The sequence below is a fragment of the Rhinoderma darwinii genome, chromosome 5, assembly GCF_050947455.1.
Source record: "Rhinoderma darwinii isolate aRhiDar2 chromosome 5, aRhiDar2.hap1, whole genome shotgun sequence".
Classification (NCBI taxonomy): Eukaryota; Metazoa; Chordata; class Amphibia; order Anura; family Rhinodermatidae; genus Rhinoderma; species Rhinoderma darwinii.
In genome coordinates, this window is record NC_134691.1 from 252880860 (window position 1) to 252903436 (window position 22577).

General features: G+C 38.2%; 1 protein-coding gene across 4 annotated transcripts in view; it reads right to left on the reverse strand.

The window, feature by feature from the left end:
- Positions 1 to 22208, reverse strand: part of GLI3 (GLI family zinc finger 3) — a 220718-nt gene extending 198510 nt beyond the window's left edge. For all 4 annotated transcript variants that reach the window (XM_075827044.1, XM_075827041.1, XM_075827040.1 and 1 more), the window contains exons 1-2: positions 21879 to 22208; positions 2281 to 2443 (exon numbers count right to left, since the gene is read on the reverse strand). In XM_075827044.1, coding sequence (XP_075683159.1) covers positions 2281 to 2404 — 124 coding nt within the window. In that variant the 5' untranslated portion in view covers positions 2405 to 2443; positions 21879 to 22208. The remainder of the gene's footprint in view (positions 1 to 2280; positions 2444 to 21878) is intronic.
- Between the last annotated feature and the right edge of the window lie 369 nt (positions 22209 to 22577).

A 22577-nucleotide genomic window follows, 5' to 3' on the forward strand; every position in this document is an offset into this window, starting at 1 on the left:
TACTATTGATCAATGGACAGGGAAAGACAGAAATATATATGTAAAAAAAAAAAGGCGTTACCCTTACAGAGTATCTCTAATAGGATTTTTTTCATGACTGACTAGAGCTGGTATGTGCTAAATTTATGCAGTAATCGATTTCTTTAAAGGGATTCTCCCCCTAAATTATATATTTAATTTTTTTTCGAAAAATCTGATTAGTAGTGCAGTGTGAGATGGGAAATGATATAGATTAAGTGCTGCCAAACTGATACCCCCATCTCTGCTATCTCTTCCATCACCTTATGCACTTCTTTTACAGGAAAAGTCTCTACACAACACAGGCGTCAGAGATCATAAAGAATGTATACCACAATAGACAAGGGGATACCATGACATCCTATAGCCAATGATTGGAAAGGGGTCTGAAACATATTAGTTTTACTCTGTATTCTCAAAACAAGTTTGCTTATAAGAAAGGTTGTAAGAAAAAAATAATCTCCCACTAACCCATATTTCATATACCTAGTATCATACTGATTCAGCACTTTCTAGGACCTTTAGGTGCCAGTCCTGAAATAGCCGAGAACTTAGAGGCAGTGATGCTTTAAGCAATCAAATCATTATAATGAATGCTTTATTAAGGCAGTGATGTATGAATGTATGAAAATGAGAACTATTGAGTTACAATTCTAAGAAGTTAGGTTCAAATGCAGACAATGAGGCACACCTGGTTCTCAAATAAATGCCCTAAAATGGAAGGCCTGTTTTACCACTGAGAACTCGGCTTTCTTTCTCTACACGGTTGAACAGTCAAGGGGCTGTTTAAATAAGGCAATATACACAGGTATGGCTTATGTTGTTCTCTCCCACCATTCTAGAAAATGCCTGGAGAATCTTCAGGAATGGTCTAAGGTGCTACTGTAAATTCTGTAATTGTTTGGGTAATAGGGAAGTGTTATAGCTATTCCTGGACTCCTTTAATCATCATCCAATAAACTTTATTCACTATAAATTCAGTAATGCATTGTATTTTTAAAAAAATATATAATTATATTCTACACACGGGGTACATATTTTTTCTGTCAGATTATTGCTTTAAAGGCAATCTGCCACCAGGGATGCATCCTTTATCTGGATCAACAGCACATTAGAAACTAAATGTCATGGATGCCCTTGGTTGCTTGAGACGCCAAACAGCCGAGCAGGACCGTAAATTAACAAACAGGAAAGTACCTAAGTTTAAGGTGTCCGTTCTCGATATAAATTGCCTTAAGTAATTTCTAACAATACCTCATGCAATGTATATAAACCAGGGCCAGTATCCAAGAGAAAACAATACAATATTGTGCTCACTGATGGGCACTCCCTCTTTAATTTGCAATACAGATGATTGTGGGGGACTCCCAACTGCGGACCCATTAATGATTGGCTTTAAGACTCCTTCTATGAGCAAACATTATAACTCTATTATAGGCAAAATATTTACCAACTGGTTAGTAACGTAAGCTGCAACTAGCGGGTGACACTCAAGTATTAAGGCCTATTCAAAAAGGCCATGAGGGAGCCGTAGGGTCTCTTTTAAGTTGGCTATACACATATTAAATTTGATGAAACCGCCGATATCGGCGGTATTAACCAATGTTCGCATTAGTATGGGGGCCGACTGTCCCCCATTTGTAGATGTCGGAACAAAGAGGGATCAGGGATATTGGATTTCAGTTTTCCTGATTCATCTCGGTCAAGATGAGTGTGCATATTTATGATGGAGGCTTCAGAAATAGATATCAGCCAATAGGTATGAGTATAGTCAGCTTTAGTGAGATTTATGTAAAATGATGCCTCCAGAGCTATTTTACATTAGTAATTACAGCAGGAGAGCTGTGACGTGGGTATAAAGCATTCCTTAGTTGCAGCAGGTACAAGCTTGAGTTGATGCATACAGCCTACAATCGTGGATTCACAAGATCTGCTATCTCCGAAGCACACACTGCAGAAAAAAGCTGGACAAAAACACAAAATAACTATTGGCTGACATTTATCCTGCCCAACTGCTCCTCCATCTCAGTCTGATGCATGTTTATTTCATAAGGGATGAGGTAAAAAAATAAAATATTATATTTGTCAAGGGCAGAAAATGGTCTTGTCCTCAAAATTTATAACTGATTCAATTTGGTTCTTATCATTACACACGTGAGTCTAAACAGCTCTGTCACAGACAACTACTTCCCATCAGACACATAGACAGACATAGATGACACAAACATAGACGTATGGCCAGACATTGTGCTCTCTACTTACCATTGGAGGTTGTACTAGAAGCGACTGCCTTCTCACTCACGTCTGTCCTAGTATGAGTTTTCACTATGGATTTCTCAACTTTTTTCTTTTCACTCATGGTAGTGTTGTGAGACTGTGCCTCCATTTTGTCTTCTCATAACTTCCAATCTCCCGGTTTAAAGCACTGTAAAGTACAAAAAGTTTTACACTTTAAAAACCAAACCAGTGTAGAAGCAATTATCAACCTGCCACTGCAGTATACCCTTGGCAAGATGTATGATCGGTATGCTGTGCCAGTTTAATATAATATTTCATTATAGTAAAGTAGACCAAGTTTCTGTGAAGCAATGGTGTTTACTTGCAGCCCTGGACATTAAAGAGTGGCAACACAAAGTCACCTTTTATAAGGGCAGAGATATAAGGCAGTGCTGATGTATGATACACCAAGACTTTCTAATGCTCAGCTTTAAAGAGACTCTGTCACCACATTATCCTACATAAGGAGATGGGCGCTGTAATGTAGGTGACAGTAATGCTTTTTATTTAAAAAAACGATCTATATTCACAACGTTAGGAGCGATTTTGGTTTATGCTAATGAGCTTTCTTAATGCCCAAGTGGGCGGACTTTTACTTTCGACCAACTAGGCGTTGTACAGAGGAGTGTATGACGCTGACCAATCGGCATCATGCACTCCTCTCCATTAATTTACACTGCACTAGCGATATAGATATATCGCTATGTGCAGCCTCATACACAAGCCCTAACATTACTACAGTGTCCTGATAATGAATACACATGACCATCCAGCCTGGACGTTATGTGTACTCAGAATCCTGACACTTCTGACTCTTTTTTTTGTGAGATTCTGGCAAGTGAAACCAAATCTCGAGAGATCACGGAGCTAAACGAGATTTGGTTTCACTTGCCGGAATCTCACAAAAAAAGAGTCAGAAGTGTCAGGATTCTGAGTACACATGACGTCCAGGCTGGATTTCATGTGTATTCATTATCAGGACACTGTAGTAATGTTAGGGCTTGTGTATGTAGCTGCACATAGTGATATAGCTATATCGCTAGTGCAGTGTAAATGAATGGAGAGGAGTGCATGATGCCGATTGGTCAGCGTCATGCACTCCTCTGTACAACGCCCACTTGGTCGAAAGTAAAAGTACGCCCACTTGGGCATTAAGAAAGCTCATTAGCATAAACCAAAATCACTCCTAACGTTGTGAAAAAAGATCGTTTTTTTAAATAAAAAGCATTACTGTCACCTACATTACAGCGCCGATCTCCTTATATAGGAGATAGGCCACTTATAATGTGGTGACAGAGTCTCTTTAAGATGTTTACATGATATAAAAATAATTCCAATATGAAGGAGCAACATAATATTTCTGATGAATCCATAGTTTCCTATATGAGCTCCTCTAATACAGGAAACTTAGATGAATTTATGCAAACTCCAATGTATACATTTGAAAAAAAGTATAAATCACAGTGGAACAGCTGGTTTGTCATTCTTTGGACCCTTGACATGCAACCACTTGATTTTGATAACAATAGTGTCGGATCCTCCCTGGCACGTGTAAACTTTGTAAGAATACTTGGTGCTGGACTTCAGGCTAAATTATTTAAGTAAAAGTGTATGCCATTTTGGTCATGGGTTTGACTAGCATTTCTATAAATCTGAATCATTCTGAAATCCAAATGCATGAATGCATACTTACAGCATCTTCTTCTACAGGAAATTTCTGTATGAATGCAGGGTCAATTTAAGGCATTGGTTAAAAGTCTATGAAAATCTTTGTACTGATTTTTTTTATTGTTCATTTGCTTCCTAAATACAAAATTAAGCAACTTTCTAAATGGTCTTCACCAAAAGTTTCCTACTATTTTGTTGCTGTAGAATCTGTGCAGCTCCTTCACATAGCTGGCCGTGCTGCTGCTTCACTAGAATCAGCAGGGGGAATCACACAGGCTTAGGCCTAATGAACTCAACCGTGTTTTTTTGTCCATGTGCTATCCGCAATTTTGTGGATAGAGAACAAGCCCATTCATTTATATGGCCCCATGCATACTACTGTGATGTTCACGGATCCATGTGAGGGTCGCGATTCCAGGCCGCAAAAACTCAGGACAGGTCCTTTTACTGACGTATTTGCGGATCTTCCAGACTGCCTTTTTTTTGTGGATCCGTGAAGTTGTTTTTGCGAAAAACCGCAACTACAGAAAATGGATCCGTGATTTTGGGGAACTAAAAATCATTATGGTCATGTGCATTAGGCCTTTATCAGTGTAGAAAGGAAGGATAAAACCCACAGCAGAATCTGGATGGGGTGTGATCACCGGTAGGCAGCATCAGTGTAGGCACAGTTGAGCGGAGATCACACAATGGTTGTATGGGACCTCGTAAAGGCAGCCGCATTCTGGATATACAGACCTCACATCTAGTATGTATTACTAAGAGGGAGTACAGCCTGAACTAGGAGCAGATTGCAAACTTCATATCTGGTGGTCTGAGAATAAATGAAGGAATGTAGATTGCACCATAACATTTAGTGCAACTTGTTTTCAAGTCAAGGCAATTCCTAGCATATGTAAAAATAAAGTTTTCCTTGTCAAAGGTGTCCATATCCTACCTGAAAGTCAACGCCCCCCCCCCCCCCCTCATTATTTCCAGCACATGTGCCTGGTCACATCACTATATCACACTATGATGTAGACACTCTATGGCAGCATTATTTGTCCAGTACATTACTGTGTTGTGTAGACAATATACACTAATATGAAATATGGACTTTATAACAGTAGCATTTTTACACTGTATGGCAAGGAGAAAGGGGCCCTAACAACAACAGTTACATAAGGGTTTTTTTGTTTTTTTTCAAGAAATTGAAAATGATATGGCCATTATTTTCTTTACTGGGAGAGGTCATTTTGGGTCAGCTTTAGAATTGACATCCCATATATATTTATGAAGTGTATGAAGGGCATTTTCTCAATACATTTTTAAAATCCTACATAGACATAATTGTGGATGTCTATTTATAAAAGTATTTGACCAAATCTTATGATGATCTTATGATGAATAAGATAATCATGATGCTACTAAGCTTTACTGTCTATGCTTTTGGAAAATGAAAAAGAATAGAATCCCAGATGTAGGTAAAAATGTTTTGCATGTGGAGCACATGTTAATAGATAAGACCTAAAGAGAAGATGGGTTTCATATCACAATAAAATTTCCTCATACTAAAGACTTCAGGCTTTCACAAACCTTTTACTCTATGGAATATGCTTAGGAATAACATAGAACTCCAAACTCAGCCTGTTTAAAGGAGTATTCCCAGAATAGACACCTGTGGACAGGTGATAAGTGTCTAATTCCCATAGCTGGGACTCCCACTGATTAGTAGTGTGGGGGTCCCAAGCCCCCATTCCTCCTCACTGCAAGACTGAAGTGAGAAGAACTTTGAGTAGAGCGACGAACAAGCATACACAGTACCGCATCAAAGTCTATGGAACTGCATAGCTCTGCTGTTACGGTCAGTCCCGTAGACTGTGTATGGGAGCCAGGGCGCATGCTCGTTCCTCGCTCCATTCAAGCTCCTCTTCACAGCAGGAGCAATACCCCTTTAATGAACCACTCCGGCTATATTTTATGCAGGCTGGTCGTGGTCTTCATCGCCGCTGCTTTACCCTTCCACTTCCTAGTGCACGCGTGCGCGCTAACCCTTTGCTATACCTGACCCTGCAAACTGTCTGCTTTAGTACAACACCTATTTACGTTGGCCGTCAGCAAAGGAGTCTAATCTGGGGGTAGTTTTACCTACACTACCGTTCAAAAGTTTGGGGTCACCCAGACAATTTTGTGTTTTCCATGAAAACTCACACTTATATTTATCAAATGAGTTGCAAAATGACTAGAAAATATAGTCAAGACATTGACAAGGTTAGAAATAATGATTTTTATTTGAAATAATAATTTTTTCCTTCAAACTTTGCTTTCGTCAAAGAATGCTCCATTTGCAGCAATTCCAGCATTGCAGACCTTTGGCATTCTAGCTGTTAATTTGCTGAGGTAATCGGGAGAAATTTCACCCCATGCTTCCAGAAGGCCCTCCCACAAGTTGGATTGGCTTGATGGGCACTTCTTGCATACCATACGGTCAAGCTGCTCCCACAACAGCTCTATGGGGTTGAGATCTGGTGACTGCGCTGGCCACAACATTACAGATAGAATACCAGCTGCCTGCTTCTTCCCTAAATAGTTCTTGCATAATTTGGAGGTGTGCTTTGGGTCATTGTCCTGTTGTAGGATGAAATTGGCTCCAATCAAGCGCTGTCCACAGGGTATGGCATGGCGTTGCAAAATGGAGTGATAGCCTTCCTTATTCAAAATCCCTTTTATCTTGTACAAATCTCCCGCTTTACCAGCACCAAAGCAACCCCAGACCATCACATTACCTCCACCATGCTTGACAGATGGCGTCAGGCACTCTTACAGCATCTTTTCAGTTGTTCTGCGTCTCACAAATGTTCTTCTGTGTGATCCAAACACCTCAAACTTCGATTCGTCTGTCCATAACACTTTTTTCCAATCTTCCTCTGTGCAATGTCTGTGTGCTTTTGCCCATATTAATCTTTTCCTTTTATTAGCCAGTCTCAGATATGGCTTTTTCTTTGCCACTCTGCCCTGAAGGCCAGAATCCCGAAGTCGCCTCTTCACTGTAGACGTTGACACTGGCGTTTTGCGGGTACTATTTAATGAAGCTGCCAGTTGAGGACCTGTGAGGCATCTATTTCTCAAACTAGAGACTCTAATGTACTTGTCTGGTTGCTCAGTTGTGCAGCGGGGCCTCCCACTTCTCTTTCTACTCTGGTTAGAGCCTGTTTGTGCTGTCCTCTGAAGGGAGTAGTACACACCGTTGTAGGAAATCTTCATTTTCTTGGCAATTTCTCGCATGGAATAGCCTTCATTTCTAAGAACAAGAATAGACTGTCGAGTTTCACATGAAAGCTCTCTTTTTCTAGCCATTTTGAGAGTTTAATCGAACCCACAAATGTAATGCTCCAGATTCTCAACTAGCTCAAAGGAAGGTCAGTTTTATAGCTCCTCTAAACAGCAAAACTGTTTACAGCGGTGCTAACATAATTGCACAAGGGTTTTCAAGTGTTTTCTAATCATCCATTAGCCTTGTACCATTAGAACACTGGAGTGATGGTTGCTGGAAATGGGCCTCTATACACCTATGTAGATATTGCATTAAAAACCAGACGTTTGCAGCTAGAATAGTCATTTAGCACATTAACAATGTATAGAGTGTATTTCTGATTAATTTAATGTTATCTTCATTGAAAAAAAACTGTGCTTTTCTTTCAAAAATAAGGAAATTTCTAAGTGACCCTAAACTTTTGAACGGTAGTGTACATTGTGTGGAAAATAATCTCCAGTGACAAAAATGGATGAATATATTTATGGAAGCTTCAGATCAGGGCAATAGGCATTTTGTGAACTAACAAAAACATTACAACACTATTTTAAGGCAATATATGGTCCTAGACTGTTACACGCTAGGTCTCGTATTATACAGTAAGTTACCATATAAACCCAATTTTATTCAAAGCACATAAATCGCTTTGCTTTACTAAATGATAACATCTTCTACAGAATTCAGTTATCACTAACATTGAAATCTAACATTGAATTGACATCTATAAAAAATTTAAACTTGGAAAAGATGAAACATAATACATGAGTCTCAAAGTTTCCCTAAAGCCAAGACAAATTGCCTACACTTACTGTTACCGGTTTCTCAATACTCAAGCAAAGGAAAATTACACTACTTTGCTTTTAATAACACCTCACCCACCCCTCCAAATTAGCACAAGTACAGGAGTCCTATTGCTATAACACTCAAAGTACATGAGAAAAACATTGCTATCAGTACCTGTCGTCTCATTATGCTCCAGTGCTGACTGTCTCTTGACTTTACCATTAGTACCAGACTTACATCCAGAGCTTTATGTAAAAAAACACCAAAGGGCTAACAACAGTCCTAAAGGCCCATTTACATGGTCCAATAATCGCCGAACGAGAAGGACAGGACAGGACAGCCGAGAAACGCTTTTTCGTCGGCTGATCACATTGTTTATGCAGCCAATAACATCATCCTTGTTGGCAGCACATCTACCTGTGTAGGCAGGAATTTGATGCTAACAATGATGCAGACTGATGGGGACCGAACAATCGCATTAAAGATCGTTCGCCCCAGTACAGAAAGCATCGTCCCTTGCAAAAGGGCCTGTTAGCGAGCGTTGATCGACATGTTATATCGTCGATTGGCGCATGTTATGGGCAGAAAGCTCACCGTGAAAACCAGCCTTAAATCCTGCAGTGATCCAGTGAATGACCAAGTACATCAATTTCCCTTGTACTGGTACTAGTGTTTGTAAAGTTCTTACCTAATTAACCTAATAAAGGTTTATTTTTAAATTTTTAACCCGTATATAACCAATAGATACAAACATCCCTAGATATGATAATCTCAGCAGAGGATGCAAAGACCAAAATAATAATGAATATCTTAGAAATTAGAAAAGAACAATCCATTGTAACATTCTTTCCTAATTATTGGTGGCCTCTAATTTTCTTTTCGTTTATTTAGGGTCTAAGACATGCATGTCATGGCTTTTCTCACGACATGTCTATAAAGATGCATACGTGCAAAGGTACCTGCAATGTTGGGAATCAATTTTCATGTGGAAAATTGGTCATGATGTTCTCAAATATTTGTTGTGTATTACACATTATTTCTTCTCGTTCACATCACTATTACTATTATCACTATTCAGAATTTGAGAAAAGTTTGAATCAAGCTGAATACTTCTTACGACCGATGAAAAAAGTTATTATGGTCACAATTTGTTCCAGCATAATAAACACAGCAATTATTATTAACAGTCGTAATTTATGATAAGATGGTTAATAATTATTGTTATGTCTAGGTTAGGTTGGGTTCACATCTGCATCGGGCTTCCGTTCATGGCTTCTGTCATACCTTTCCGTTAGGGGAACCCATGAATGGAAAAGCAAATGGAAACCATAGCTTCCGTTTGCATTACCATTGATTTCAATGGTAATGCTTCTGCTGCAAATGGTTTCAGTTTGTCTCCGTTCCGTAAGGTTTCCATTTTTTGGGCGGAATCAATAGCACAGTCGACTACGCTATTGATTCCGCCAAAAAAACTGAAACCTTATGAACTGAAACTATTTGCAACGGAGGCATTACCATTGAAATCAATGGTAATGCAAAGGAAAGGTATGGTTTCCGTTCATGGGTTCACCTGATGGAAAGTTCTGACGGAACCCAAAAACAGAGTCCCGACACAGATGTGAACGAAGCCTTAGTCAGCAAGTGACCTACAAACACTCATTGCCAGCTAGTCAATATGCCTAAAATATAGAGATACTATGTCTATAACTTACACAAACGCTTTTATAATTTGTTCATTAAAATAAAAACGAATACACGACTTGACATAATTTTCCAACACCATAGAAATCTACAACAAAACTATCAATTCAATAACCAAGAACTTGTAAAACCCCAAGAACCTTCATTTTCAAACAGACCTGTTGCTTTTGTAATTAAAACCACGTACCAGTTTCTACCGTTGGATGCCTAACTAATCGTTATAAACATTCCTGCAAAAACATGAAATCTTATTTCAGTAGTTCTATGCTTTGCATAATTTACACAGATATGAATCTTGTGACATCATAGAAGTGTAATTGCTTAAATAACATGTTTGGTTCATGAAAAATTATGCAACTTTCTAATATACTTTGTGTTTCAAGTGCTCATCATTTTCAACAACTCTGCTTACGGTCAGTGTATGGAAACAGGTTTTCAGCCTTTGGATGTAAACAGGAATGATTTAAATCACTGATATCAAGTTCTTGGAAATGGTGGGAAACTGAAGCATAAAGCATATTTCAAGGAAATTTTCCATACACATTAAATAAGCTTTACTTACATAAAATTTCACATAGTAATATTACCAGAAGTTTTGAAAATAAAAAAGAAATTGGAAGAAGTAAATCATTGTATCAGCAAATATTGCTAATATATATCAGCTACAGTCCATATACAGTATAAAATCAACCACAGTTCCCATATAATACTAGCTATAGTGCATATATAATATCAGCCATAGGCTCTGTTCGCATTTGCATAGTGGCTTCAGTTTATAACAGAAATCATGACGCTCTGCCAGATCTGTCATATGACGGATTCCAATGGACCTCATTTACTTGGTGGTGGTATCCGTCAGAGCCTCTGACACAAATGTGAACAGAGCCATAATGCCCACATAATACCAAGTAGAATGTGCTTATAAAACCAACTATAGTGCTGTCATAATGCCAGCCACAGTGCCCCATAATATCAGCCATAGTGTATATATGATTTCAGCCATAATAATATATTGTATACCAACCCCAGCGAAACATAACATTTGCAAAACAACCTCATAATATCAACAACAGTGCGCCATAACACCAGCAATACTGTTCCCCATAACCCCAGCCACAGTGCCCCTTAAAACGTATCTTAATAATGCCAATTTTTTTTAAAAGACACTTTTGTGAGGTGGGTCTCATCCACTTTGACACCATCTTTAACTATTACAATAGATCGTTGCAACTTTTCGCAATAAAGATAACAGATAAATCAAAATAACATTGGACACTCACATAAAAAGGTAACAGCTTAACAAAACAAACATGGAAGCCCATATAGCCTGAAACATTTGGGGAAATCAGTCATGCTGTGAAGTTACAGACAGGTGTACGCACTTGTAGAAGGAGCAGATGGATCTTGTCCATAAAGAACAATTTAACCCTTAAGAGGAAGTCCCACTAAGGGCCCTTTTACACCGGCCAATTATAGGGCAAACGAGCATTAACTGAACGGTCGTTCCCTATAATTGCCCTGTGTAAACAGGGCAACGATCAGCCGATGAATGAGCAAACGCTCCTTCATCTGCTGGTTGTATCGCTTTAAATGGCTTAAATATTATCGATGTCGGAAGAACATATCCCTGTGACAGCCGCCATTCCTAAAGCGCCATTTCGCTTGATCCAGCATACTACAGAGCCTGAGGAAGGTCAAGGATATGACTGAAACGTTGCACTGATAATGGCTAAATAATTAAAATCACCTTTGATAATTACTCCTATTGGTGTTCATAGTACCTTCTTTCATCTGTGTAAACAGGGAGACCTGCTGCCGACATAATAGAAGTGTACGGGGACGTGCGATTGTAGTAATGAGCGCTCGTCCACATACTAGCTCCTTGTGAAAGGAACAAATGAGTGCCGATCAATAAACTGTGTCGTTGATCAGCGCTCGTTTACACGGACCATGTCGGGCCAAGTAAAAGTACCATTAATCTACTGTGATCATAAGTTTGCACTTTCCATTCCCACATAGAAGTGAAGAGAACAGCATAACTAGCAATACCCCAATACAGAGTTTTTATCTGCTCCTATCTGAAGTGGGAACATTGGAATAATAAAATCATACTAGAGAATTACCATTTATGGAATCTTGAATATGACTACAAACCCCAGCAACATTTTAAAACACAAGATCAGTAACTCCTGAATAACAAAAAAATAAAAATAAACGTAAATTATTTATGACAGGTAAAAACATAAAAGTCTTCCAAAATTTAGATAAATGGAGTGACACATATTTGCATGTACAAACCTGCTCTTCATACATACTGTACAGCACGTGAAGGGCATAAAAAAACAAAAAACGCCTTGTACGTGCCATTGTATCTGACTAGCCATGATGAATAATTTTGTCAATAAACAGCTTTGCTCCATATTTGTCCCTCAGTGGCAATTTTCAGAAATACATCTATCCATCAATTCATGTTAATCAATATCATCACTCGACACACCAGGTCACACATTTACATATGCTTGTGTTCATATAAAAGGAAGGCCGGGTCAGCTAGTAGAACAAGTAGAAAATAATTACAGCCTCTTACCATCTACTTCTTTAGTACCAATCCTACTGATCAACAAAAAAGTAAGTACTCCCAATGGGAAGGAGTGAGCATACAATTCCCACCAGGCCTCTAGGTAGTAGTTATCCATTCACTGTAGCATTCATATGAAATGAAATGAATGTGTATGTTTGTGGGACATACCTAATATATTACCCAACATGAAGCTTTATCCTTCATTAAAGACAACTTGACACCAGACAGATTTCTTTATATCAGGGCATCTATTAGATACTAATATAACAGTAAGCTAGTGTAAGCCATTACACCCACTGAACAGTCCCATAAATTGCCAATTAGGGGCACGCACTGTATGTAAAACAATGAGTGATCACGTGACTGGCTCTTCACCACCTTTTAGCACCCACTAGCTTACCAATATTGGACCATCCATCTAATTAACACCCGAATGAGACAAGATCTGCTGGCCACAGAACAGAGTAGGATTATGTTATATGAATCCCAGTGGTAAAAAATACCATAAATGTCTATTACTAGATCAGAGTCAGGAATGAGGTTACAAGATATTAACAATCCGCATAATAACGCATCTTTGCTCTGAGCCTGACAAAATCGAGGCATCAACCAACACAATGTCATGTTACATGGCTGTTATGTAACCAGAAAATATAGATTAGAGTAGCGAAATAAATCAGGTTCAATCCCTTAGGTGATCCCTACATATTACTTTAACAGTGCTGCTCCCCATTCTTTGTGTATGTGAGAAGTAGGTTATCACTCTGCTCCTCATTGTAACATTATTCGTGAGCCTGAAAATAGACATGAATCTATCCAGTTCAGCCTATTATTCTGTAATGTTGATCCAGAGGAAGGCAAAAAACTTCACGAAGCACAAGCCAATTTTTCTCATCTTAGGGGGAAAAAATCCTTCCCGACTCCAAATTTGGCAATCACAATAAATCCCTGGATCAACAACCTATCCCCGGAAATCCAGTAGCCATAACTTCTAATATTATTACACTCAGCTGCAACCATCTCACAGATCATCCCTCACTTGCACTACTGTGTCTTGCCGTTATAATAGTAGGTTGATAAGTCCACTTTGCTAACGAATAAGATCCCTCTTTTCTATCTTAAGCACACATCTATGGCAGAATATTAACCAGCTGCTGGCCAGGCTTTGTAGGCAGGCAGAGAAGGTGAATGCTACACATAACTTGTCACACACTATATATTGTATATACAAATAAGACAATATTTTATCTAAGATGTGTACGAGCTTCACATTCCACAATCAATAAATCATCCTCCATCTTTACATAAGTCAACACTGCCCTATACAATGATGTGACATTATCTTGGAACAAAACATTAAAATTTAAACAGTATTGTTTCCAAGGGCTTGTCCTTAGGAAGTAGTAGAATTTGGCTCAAGAATCAGGCCAGTGAGTAAGCCTACATGGAATGAAAAGCACAGAGTAAGGCATGTAATAGAACAACATATCATATATATATATATATATATATATATATATATATATATATATATATATATATATATATCTTCAAACTACGTTGCTAACATTTCATACGTCTCTTATAAAAAAAAATTTAAGTCTGTAAACTTGTACATACTAACGTATACACATCAATACACACCTGTACAACTCTGTACAATTGGGAAACATTGAAAAATCTTCTTAAAACGTATTTCGGTAAAAAAAAATGTGATTTCAATAATAAATAGACTCCCAGGGTCCTTTAACATGGTAGGATCGTTTGCTAAAATGAGCGGTGATCACAGTTATTAGCAACTCATTAACTTTTGCATAACTTGCATATATATGTTACAATAATCGGGTTTTGCTCTCGTAACTGCTATAGTTCGTCCGATCGCTTGTCTTTTTTCCTAATGCTGTTTCGATTTAAAAAAACAACACGCGAGTGGATGTACTTCTGACAAACGATAATTTTTAGGTCAGCATAAATGATGCGATCAACGACAAACGACTGAATTATCGCTGATCGTTCCCCCCGCTGCACATGTTTATATTGGACAATGATTGGGAATGTTTGTTCAATCTTACGATTGTTCTGACGATTACTGCACTATGTTAGAGACCATTAAGGCCAGGACTACACATGTCAAAGCAACTTTTTTCCCCACAGGGAGTAACTGATGTCGCATTGCAGTCCATTGTGACTTTAAAATCTGATATCTAAAATACACCTATAGCAAAGCTAGAAAAATCCCAGGAGCCAATCAGCCTAGACATTTGCTACTCGGTTCCATTCAAGTGAAGGCTGAGGTGCAATACCAGACACAGCCAATGAACAAGAGTGGCACTGTTTCTAAGAAAATAGTGGACCCCTTTTATAACTTTTTTACATTTTAAACAACACCCTTTAAATTTCTGGATTGTTTTCTACTAATGTCTATGGCTGTATCTAATGCAGGGCCACTCGGATAAATTTGTTCCTGGGTTGGTTTAATTGGCGTCTAAAATCTACAGTATAATTTCCGTCTTTGCACTTATAGTCAGTTCAAACATCCAATGTTTAGTAAAGTATAAAACCCATTTAAATAGGTCTTTTGTATATTACTTTAATTACTCTCATAGCAAAAAGTTTAAACTAAAAATCAAATCAGCCATGAAATGTTAGATGTACAACTATCAGGACTATTAGCAGAAAATGGAAATGACATCCCACATGTCCAGACTGTAAAGTATAGGTAAATGGCAGTTCACACTTTCAGTGCACTAAGTATCCGCCAGCTGTACGCTCTTATCCAAAGAACGACATTTCTAAACATTTGTGGTTGAAAACTGTCAAATGTCTCAAGCCATATGTTTTATACGTTACCTACACTCCTTGTAGCACTTCACTTAAAAACAAAAGGCCCAGAGGACCCAAACAAGGATATAATCCACAAGATAAAAAATTGTCTGTTTCTTGAAATGCAGGACACATTACATAAGACACAGGAACACATTTTACATGGTAGAAAAAGTTCAGTAATTCCATAGCTGTTCACTTTAGGTTAATTCCTACGGCGCCTATTCTAGGACAGACATTGAACTGAACACTAGTCAAGGTGCATTGCGTATTCGTGATCAAATAGTCATTCACATTGCATGAAACATCATCACTTATTTTTAAGGTGGTTTAATAATATTAGCGCAATACCTGACTTGGTTCATGGGATACAGATGAAAGGGCTCTTAAAGTCACAGGGAGCAGCTAAACAGAAAAGAAGGATTAAGTTGAGCGATAAGATGGGGAGGGGAATTACCTAGGACCCAGTAAGGCGGAAATAACAGCAGTAATTCTACAAGTCGGTACAGTACGCTTTCATAGTCATGCTGGTGTGAAGTAGTGCAGGGCTGGACTGCCCGAGGGCAGTACTAATAACAGAGATGACTAATGACTAGGCCGTTCAGACAATGAATTTGGGGGTTGAAAACTAACAGGAACCTTGCACTACCTTGACAAATGGACTTTCACATTTCCATTCATTAAACAACCTTTGAGCACAATATTGGTCTCGGTCTCGTGGGTAATGAGCTGACACATGTTATTGTTTAGAAATAGGATATGACTTTTTTTCTCGCTTCTAATTAATGGACTCACACCACATTTATAAGAGATGGGGCTGCCATGTCAAGCACCAGCATGATTATCCTGCGAGTAGACAAGGGGGTAGATTTACTAAGATAATTTACTTGAGGGTCATTAAGGGGCTTCCGCTCTTTTTTTAAAGGGATAGGAGTAAATCAACTTAGTCGCACTAACTAAGAATGATTAATGCTAAGAGAGCTATTTTGTATATCTGTATATAGTTGTATGTGGGCATATACAGCAGTAAGTTCTGCCGATGCCGCTTACTAGTAGATGACATCAAAATGTACACATAAGATGAATTCACATATTCATACAATGCTAAAAAATTAATGAGGGAATTACAATGATTATATTGTCAGCCATGTAAAACTGAATGTTTTATACTATTCAGGGAATGCTTATTTAGCATTTGACATTCGAAATATCGGGATCCCCTTTAATACACTGACCTGGAGCAGTCCTACTGAATGTGATTAACTTACTAACTTTAATCTGTCTATACAATGCCTTCCAATGATACTCCAATGAAAAGGCAAAGGAGGGCAAAAAGCTGAATGAACAAACATGTCGATTTTCTATCTAAATGCATTAGCTTTAACCAGGCAACCCTCTTCTTTTATCAAACTGTAGTGTATAATATAAGAAGTAATACTAAGCTGACTGAGCATCAGCAATGAACAGCAGTATACAGCCAAATTCAGCTTTCTTCACACTTGCATTATGTGCCTTATATCGGGGCTTCCAGTATTTTTGACAGTACGAATACCGTAGTCTGCAGCACCATATAAAAAACGGGAAGCCTGTGGGATACCATTATAAGGGTCTGGAGATGTTTCTGGTATAGCTGTCATGGCACTTTTGCTAGTGTGATCCAAATATTGAAATTTTGAATAAATTAAATTTTACAACTATTAGAAAGTTTAATTTCCTCTTCTCCGAGATAATTTCTTCCTGTTCCAAAATTAAAAAGTGTACCTTCAGTGCATAAACTCGTATTATGACTAAAGTTTTATTATCAGTATACTGTACAATCCAAAAGTAACCTGAAGTTTTTAGACATTACCGGTACCCTGTTCTGACGCCCTGTACTATGTACTGAGTTGTGACATCTGCTCTTGGGGTCCTTTAATTTTTAATCTGACAGTAACAGTAATCGTCGCTGAACAAGAGCACATGGAGCTGAAGCGTTCCTCTACAAACTTATAATAGAGGCATCAAATCCATCATGACTTTGTGTTTTATGTTTGCCTTTGCATAATAAGACATCCAATTTGAAAACTTCTACTTTGTCAGGTCCCTCTCTGTCAGAAGTGATCTATTCAAAGCTTCTTGAAATGAACAGAGGCCACTTATTGCAGACATCACTGCCTATAGCAGCCTCAGAAAGGGATCTTAAAGTCAGAAGCTTAGTGGGCTCATAAAACTGTTGTTGGGGCCAGGAACACATAGCATATTTAATCTGCAAACTGTGCAAGTCTACAATGATTTCACTGAGATCTAAGGCATGCCCTCAAGGTTTCAGGGACTTGGGATTAGGGAGTTGATAAGAACCTCAACTGCCCACAGACATGCTATTTCTTCTGCACTTAAACACAAATGCATGGAGACATTTGACTGCTGCTTAGCATTGCCGCTCAGGCTATATAAAAGCTTTGCGATCTCCTTTTGCTGTCAATATATCAAAGTTAGACGCAAGAAAAGAAGAAAGGGGGGGATCATCAAAGTGTGAAATTTCATTGAAAGTCCTTGCCTGGCTATATAACACTTTTTTTTTTTTCTTAGACCCACTCAAATACCTGGAGAAAGTGGAGATGATAAGACTGTTGGAAGTATTGAGAAAGTTTATATTGGGCACCCTGTTGGTTTATGCCCCCCTATGTCCATTGTTTACAGATTTAAAGCACAGCAAGCTAATTCTCATGCATGAAGGGCAAAGGGCATTGTTGTGTTGTTTTCTTTCAGATTTTCAGAGCCTTAATGGGCATGAGGAAGTATTAAGACTCTTGGGTGATGTCTTGTGAGCCCTGACAGCAGGGGAGGACCTCAGTGCCTGATTAACCTTTTTAGTGCTGCAGGGGTTCCAAAAACATTGAAGTTTCCCTTTACTTTCAACATGCAAACTAGTTAAACCCTACTGTACTGCAAGTCCCTGCAACACATTACTTAGTCTGTTTTAAACATGGCCTGGGATTAACCATCCTGTCATGTATATAACGCTGTAGTATAAAGGAGAGGCTGACAGTCTAGAGAATGGCTACACTTAACCCCTTTGCTGCTGGACAGCTCTTCATGTGCTCGCTCCGCTCCGTATGATGACATGGTGTGTAACATTTTCTCACTCTACTTTGTCCAAATTTAGTAGGGCTACATGTCCTCTTCAAAGACACTTCTAAGATATTTGACATTGATAACATATTAAAATCTGTTTTTTATATATATATATATATATATATATATATATATATATATATATATATATATATATACCACAATTTTAAAGGCAAAAATACAAGAAAGAACAGCAGTCTGAGCTATTCTATGTTGACAGTTGAGATTATTTTTTTTGCCTTTCTTTCTCTAACTCACTACTGCTTGACCCTTCGCTTATTTGCATGCAACCTGCCAATAAAGTTAGAGAAGGCCAGACCACGAAAGTTACTGACCACATACGTTCCTTTAATAGCATTACATTGTGCCCTGCTTGCTATTAGTTTAGTATCTACAGCCTCTTATGTGACTGGTGTGTAATTGAAATGTATTATGTACCCTGAAATAAGTAACTTTGGTTACACTTTTATGTATATATAAAAAAAAAAATGCTAAATTGTGAGTATCATGGGTTTTAATGTTTTATGGGGTTATATTTTAAAAATACAACCTAAAATGCAACTGTATGGAACACAGCAATAAATTCAACACAAAAAAAGGATTACAGATTGCAGTGTCCTATAGTTAGAGGCCTTATTATAAAATAGAGTAATTTCTCTTAAGGCTTTCATACCCTAAAAATTAGTTATTTTATAGTAAAAGAAATAAAATGAACAATCTCATATTTGTCTTAAAGAAATACAGATTTTACGTATATCTTTACCAAAACTAGCTTTATGCCCTATTATGTAATATACTAGGAATTCAGAAATACTTAGAGGGTTTTTAGTATGCCTATCTTTTCCATCAAAATAATCGTGACAATGCTAATTTAAAAACTGCAAGGCCACTGTTAATTTTTAATAAAGCACCTAAATGAAATCATTACAGAATCACTCTGCGCGGCACCTTCCTAAATTATAAAGCAATTATGTTATGATGAATCTGGATACGAATATTATGGATTCGTAATTTTTATTTTTTTTTACACCCTTAATGTCCAAATATGCAAACAAAAACAAGAAATTTGGAACACAAATAGATTTCCAATTTCGAGATTGACTATAGAAAAGGAATAGATAAATGATGAAAAGATTAAAAAAAATAAAAGACTTTTGTCCACTTTAATAACCCTTTTAGGCACTTATAGTAGGACACAAATGCAAGAATAGCATTTTCCAAGAATTTTCTTGTATCCTATAATAAAGTGTCTAGTTACATATGCTGTAATCTATAGCAAACTTTTTATACAATAGAAGAAGTAGGAAAGATTCTAATTGATATTTTGTACCAAATTACTGTTACTATGTGGCCACCCTAAATGGTAGAAATATTGTTTTTCTCATAGGCTACTATTTCACACACACAACATTAGTCATATTTGGGATTGATGCAGAACTGTGATTCCTAAGGTTGAAAAACAAAGTTTTATATATATATATATATATATATATATATATATATATATATATATATATATATATATATATATGTAAGAGATAAATGTTCCCCTTTGTAAATACTATGACTCAATTATTTATCTGGTCTGGATTCCCTAATCCCAAACTCTCCCAATAATGCTGATCTTCCTCTGACAAAGGCTGCTAAACTTCATGCCTCTTGTGTGAACTTTTATTTGCTCCACATTGAACTGCATTTGTTATCCACTTGAGTCTGAAAAGAGCATGTTAGTAAACAAAGTAAGTACATATGCCACCAAAACCTCAGCATCCGCTCGACTCCCTTTCTGTCTCTCAGAGCTATTTATTTAAAAGGTGTAGATCAGTTAATCCAGTCTGGTTTGTGGTGTTCTGTGTATTTACTTTACCTCTTACTCTTCCCTTTCTCTCTGGTCTTGGAGAAAGTGAGTGTCTGGCATGATTCACTTCAACCAGAGTCCTTGTTTGCCCCTTCTGCACAGAGCCTGGCCCTCTAGCCACAGAGTTAAAATATTCTGAATGAGACATGTTATTGTACCAAGTTTGAAAATATTGATCGGATTTATAAAACCACAACTTTTTGACCGACATTTGAAAATATACATACATTGCAGTGGAAAATAAAATAATTCTATACACCAGAATCTACTTTGGTAAACCGCACATGACGAGATCTCAAGATTTCAATCTATTCTAAAAGGTTTTAACCTAATATGTATATATATATATATATATATATATATATATATATATATATATATATATATATATATATATTAGCCTGGTGTTTTTCATATCTAAAAACCACATACATTCTCCTGGATGACTTAACGCAGTTCTGATCTGTAATGCTAGAACTCATAACTTAAGTTTCAAAGTTCTTTGTGTTCGCTTTCAATCACATCAACTCTGCAGCTGGAATCTCAACTAATATTATACTAAGAACTGAGAGCCCTCAGCTAGGGCAGCGGTGCATGTGCGCTCCCTCCCTCTGCGTCCAGATGTGAGAGCACTGTGTTAAAGATACAAAGTTTCAGCCAGCATAAGGCTGGCATGAAGCTCGACTTTAGGACTCGGGACAATTTGAGCACCAGCCAAGAAATGCACGGTGGAAGTTAAGCTCAACTCTGTCCAAAGAAAAAGGGGAGGGGGTGAGGAACTATACAATGTTCTTCAAAATGATATCTTGGCGCCTAAAGCACTATCATATAATATGGTATAATATACATATCATAAGTAACTTATGCCAGCAAGACAATGCACTTATTTCTTTATCAACATCAGCTCAATGATGCCAAGATATGTGAACATTGCATAGTCATTTACTTCAGTGAACCCCACATGGATATATTTATTTCACAGACTTTGTACGAACATGCCCAACTATTACCACTAATGATAAACTCTATTTTATGTATATTAGCTTACAGTCAAATACAAGCTATTACACGCTGTTATCAGCAATTTGGGTAGATTAGTGTTCATCAATGGGATGACAAACAGGAAGTCCAGAAAAATGTCTGCCCCCATGTCTTGCTACTTTCTCTGACATCTCCAGCTCTGAGATCCTCCAGAAATATCTACATACATAGGTTAGAATGATATTCGCAGAACTTTTAGAGGATTTGTCCTAGCTCCTGCGCTCCTTAAAGTTTAGAGCAGGGTCCAGCACGCAGCCAGATTCTCCAGGAACAATTCTACAACTTCTTAAACACTTCCAATACAAAGTGAATCTTAGCAACCTCTTGCAGTAAAGTTCTTCACTCTCTTTCCCTTTCTACAACAATCCCAAATCTCTCCCCTCCTTTCCTTCCTTATAAAACAAAGACACACACACAGTCCCACTTGTGGCAGACTCCTACCTTCCAGCCAAGCTTCCCTCCACCCTGCATGGACTGCACAAGCCCCCAGTGTCAAGAAGAAACTAGTGAGGTGCCCCCTGGCAGCTCTGCCTGCAGCCACTTACTGAGCACTTGGCTTTCTCATTCTTCTTTGCATCAGTCTCAGGGATCTTGTAATGTGATCCTTCCTCTGACTCCCTCCTTGCAGACAACACTGGCTAATGCACTAACATTCACAATCCAAGCTGCTGTATAGCATTCAGTATATATATATATATAAGGGCAGAGAATCACATACTCACATGTGGTGTCTGAAAGTTTCTCTGTAGGACTCCTCGTTCTCACACTGGCATTTTCCTCTTTCCTCCCCGTCCTCCTCTTATTCTTTCCCTCCTCCTCCTCCTCCTGGTGTCCCAAGTTCTACAGATGTTGCTTCTCTCTCAACTTGTCCAGCAGTTGTAATGTTCACACAGTCTACAGACTTTCAAGGGGGTGCACTGGTCTGACCAAGGTTTTCTTAATGGGACTTCACACTATTAGTTTGTGAGATTTAGGACATTTTATCCCGCTTCATTTATTTTCCCCCCTCCATCTCCTTAATAAATGAATCCAGAAGAGGAGATACAGGAGGGAGTGGCATAAGTTGGAGAAGACAGAGAGGAGAGTGAATCCACAGCTCAGAGCGGGGGGAGACACACACGTGTGGCACCACCCCTCTCCTCCCGGGCATTCCAGCTCCCACTCAGTGTTCAACCTCTGTGTGGACACTCCCACCACAGCTAGGCGGGGAGGGATAAAGTGGGAAGGAGGGAAAACACAGCAGCAAGAATATGTTGGCAGCCCCACCACAGTGCGAATCTGTACAAGGCACATGAACAGCCGTAGCTACGTTCAGCGTGTTCTAGTGTTCCGTGCGCTCTGGAAAGGAAAATGTTAAAGCAATGTTCTACCAGCCCAGTAACACATGTACCTGTCTGCAGAATGGGCAATTTTTAACTCTA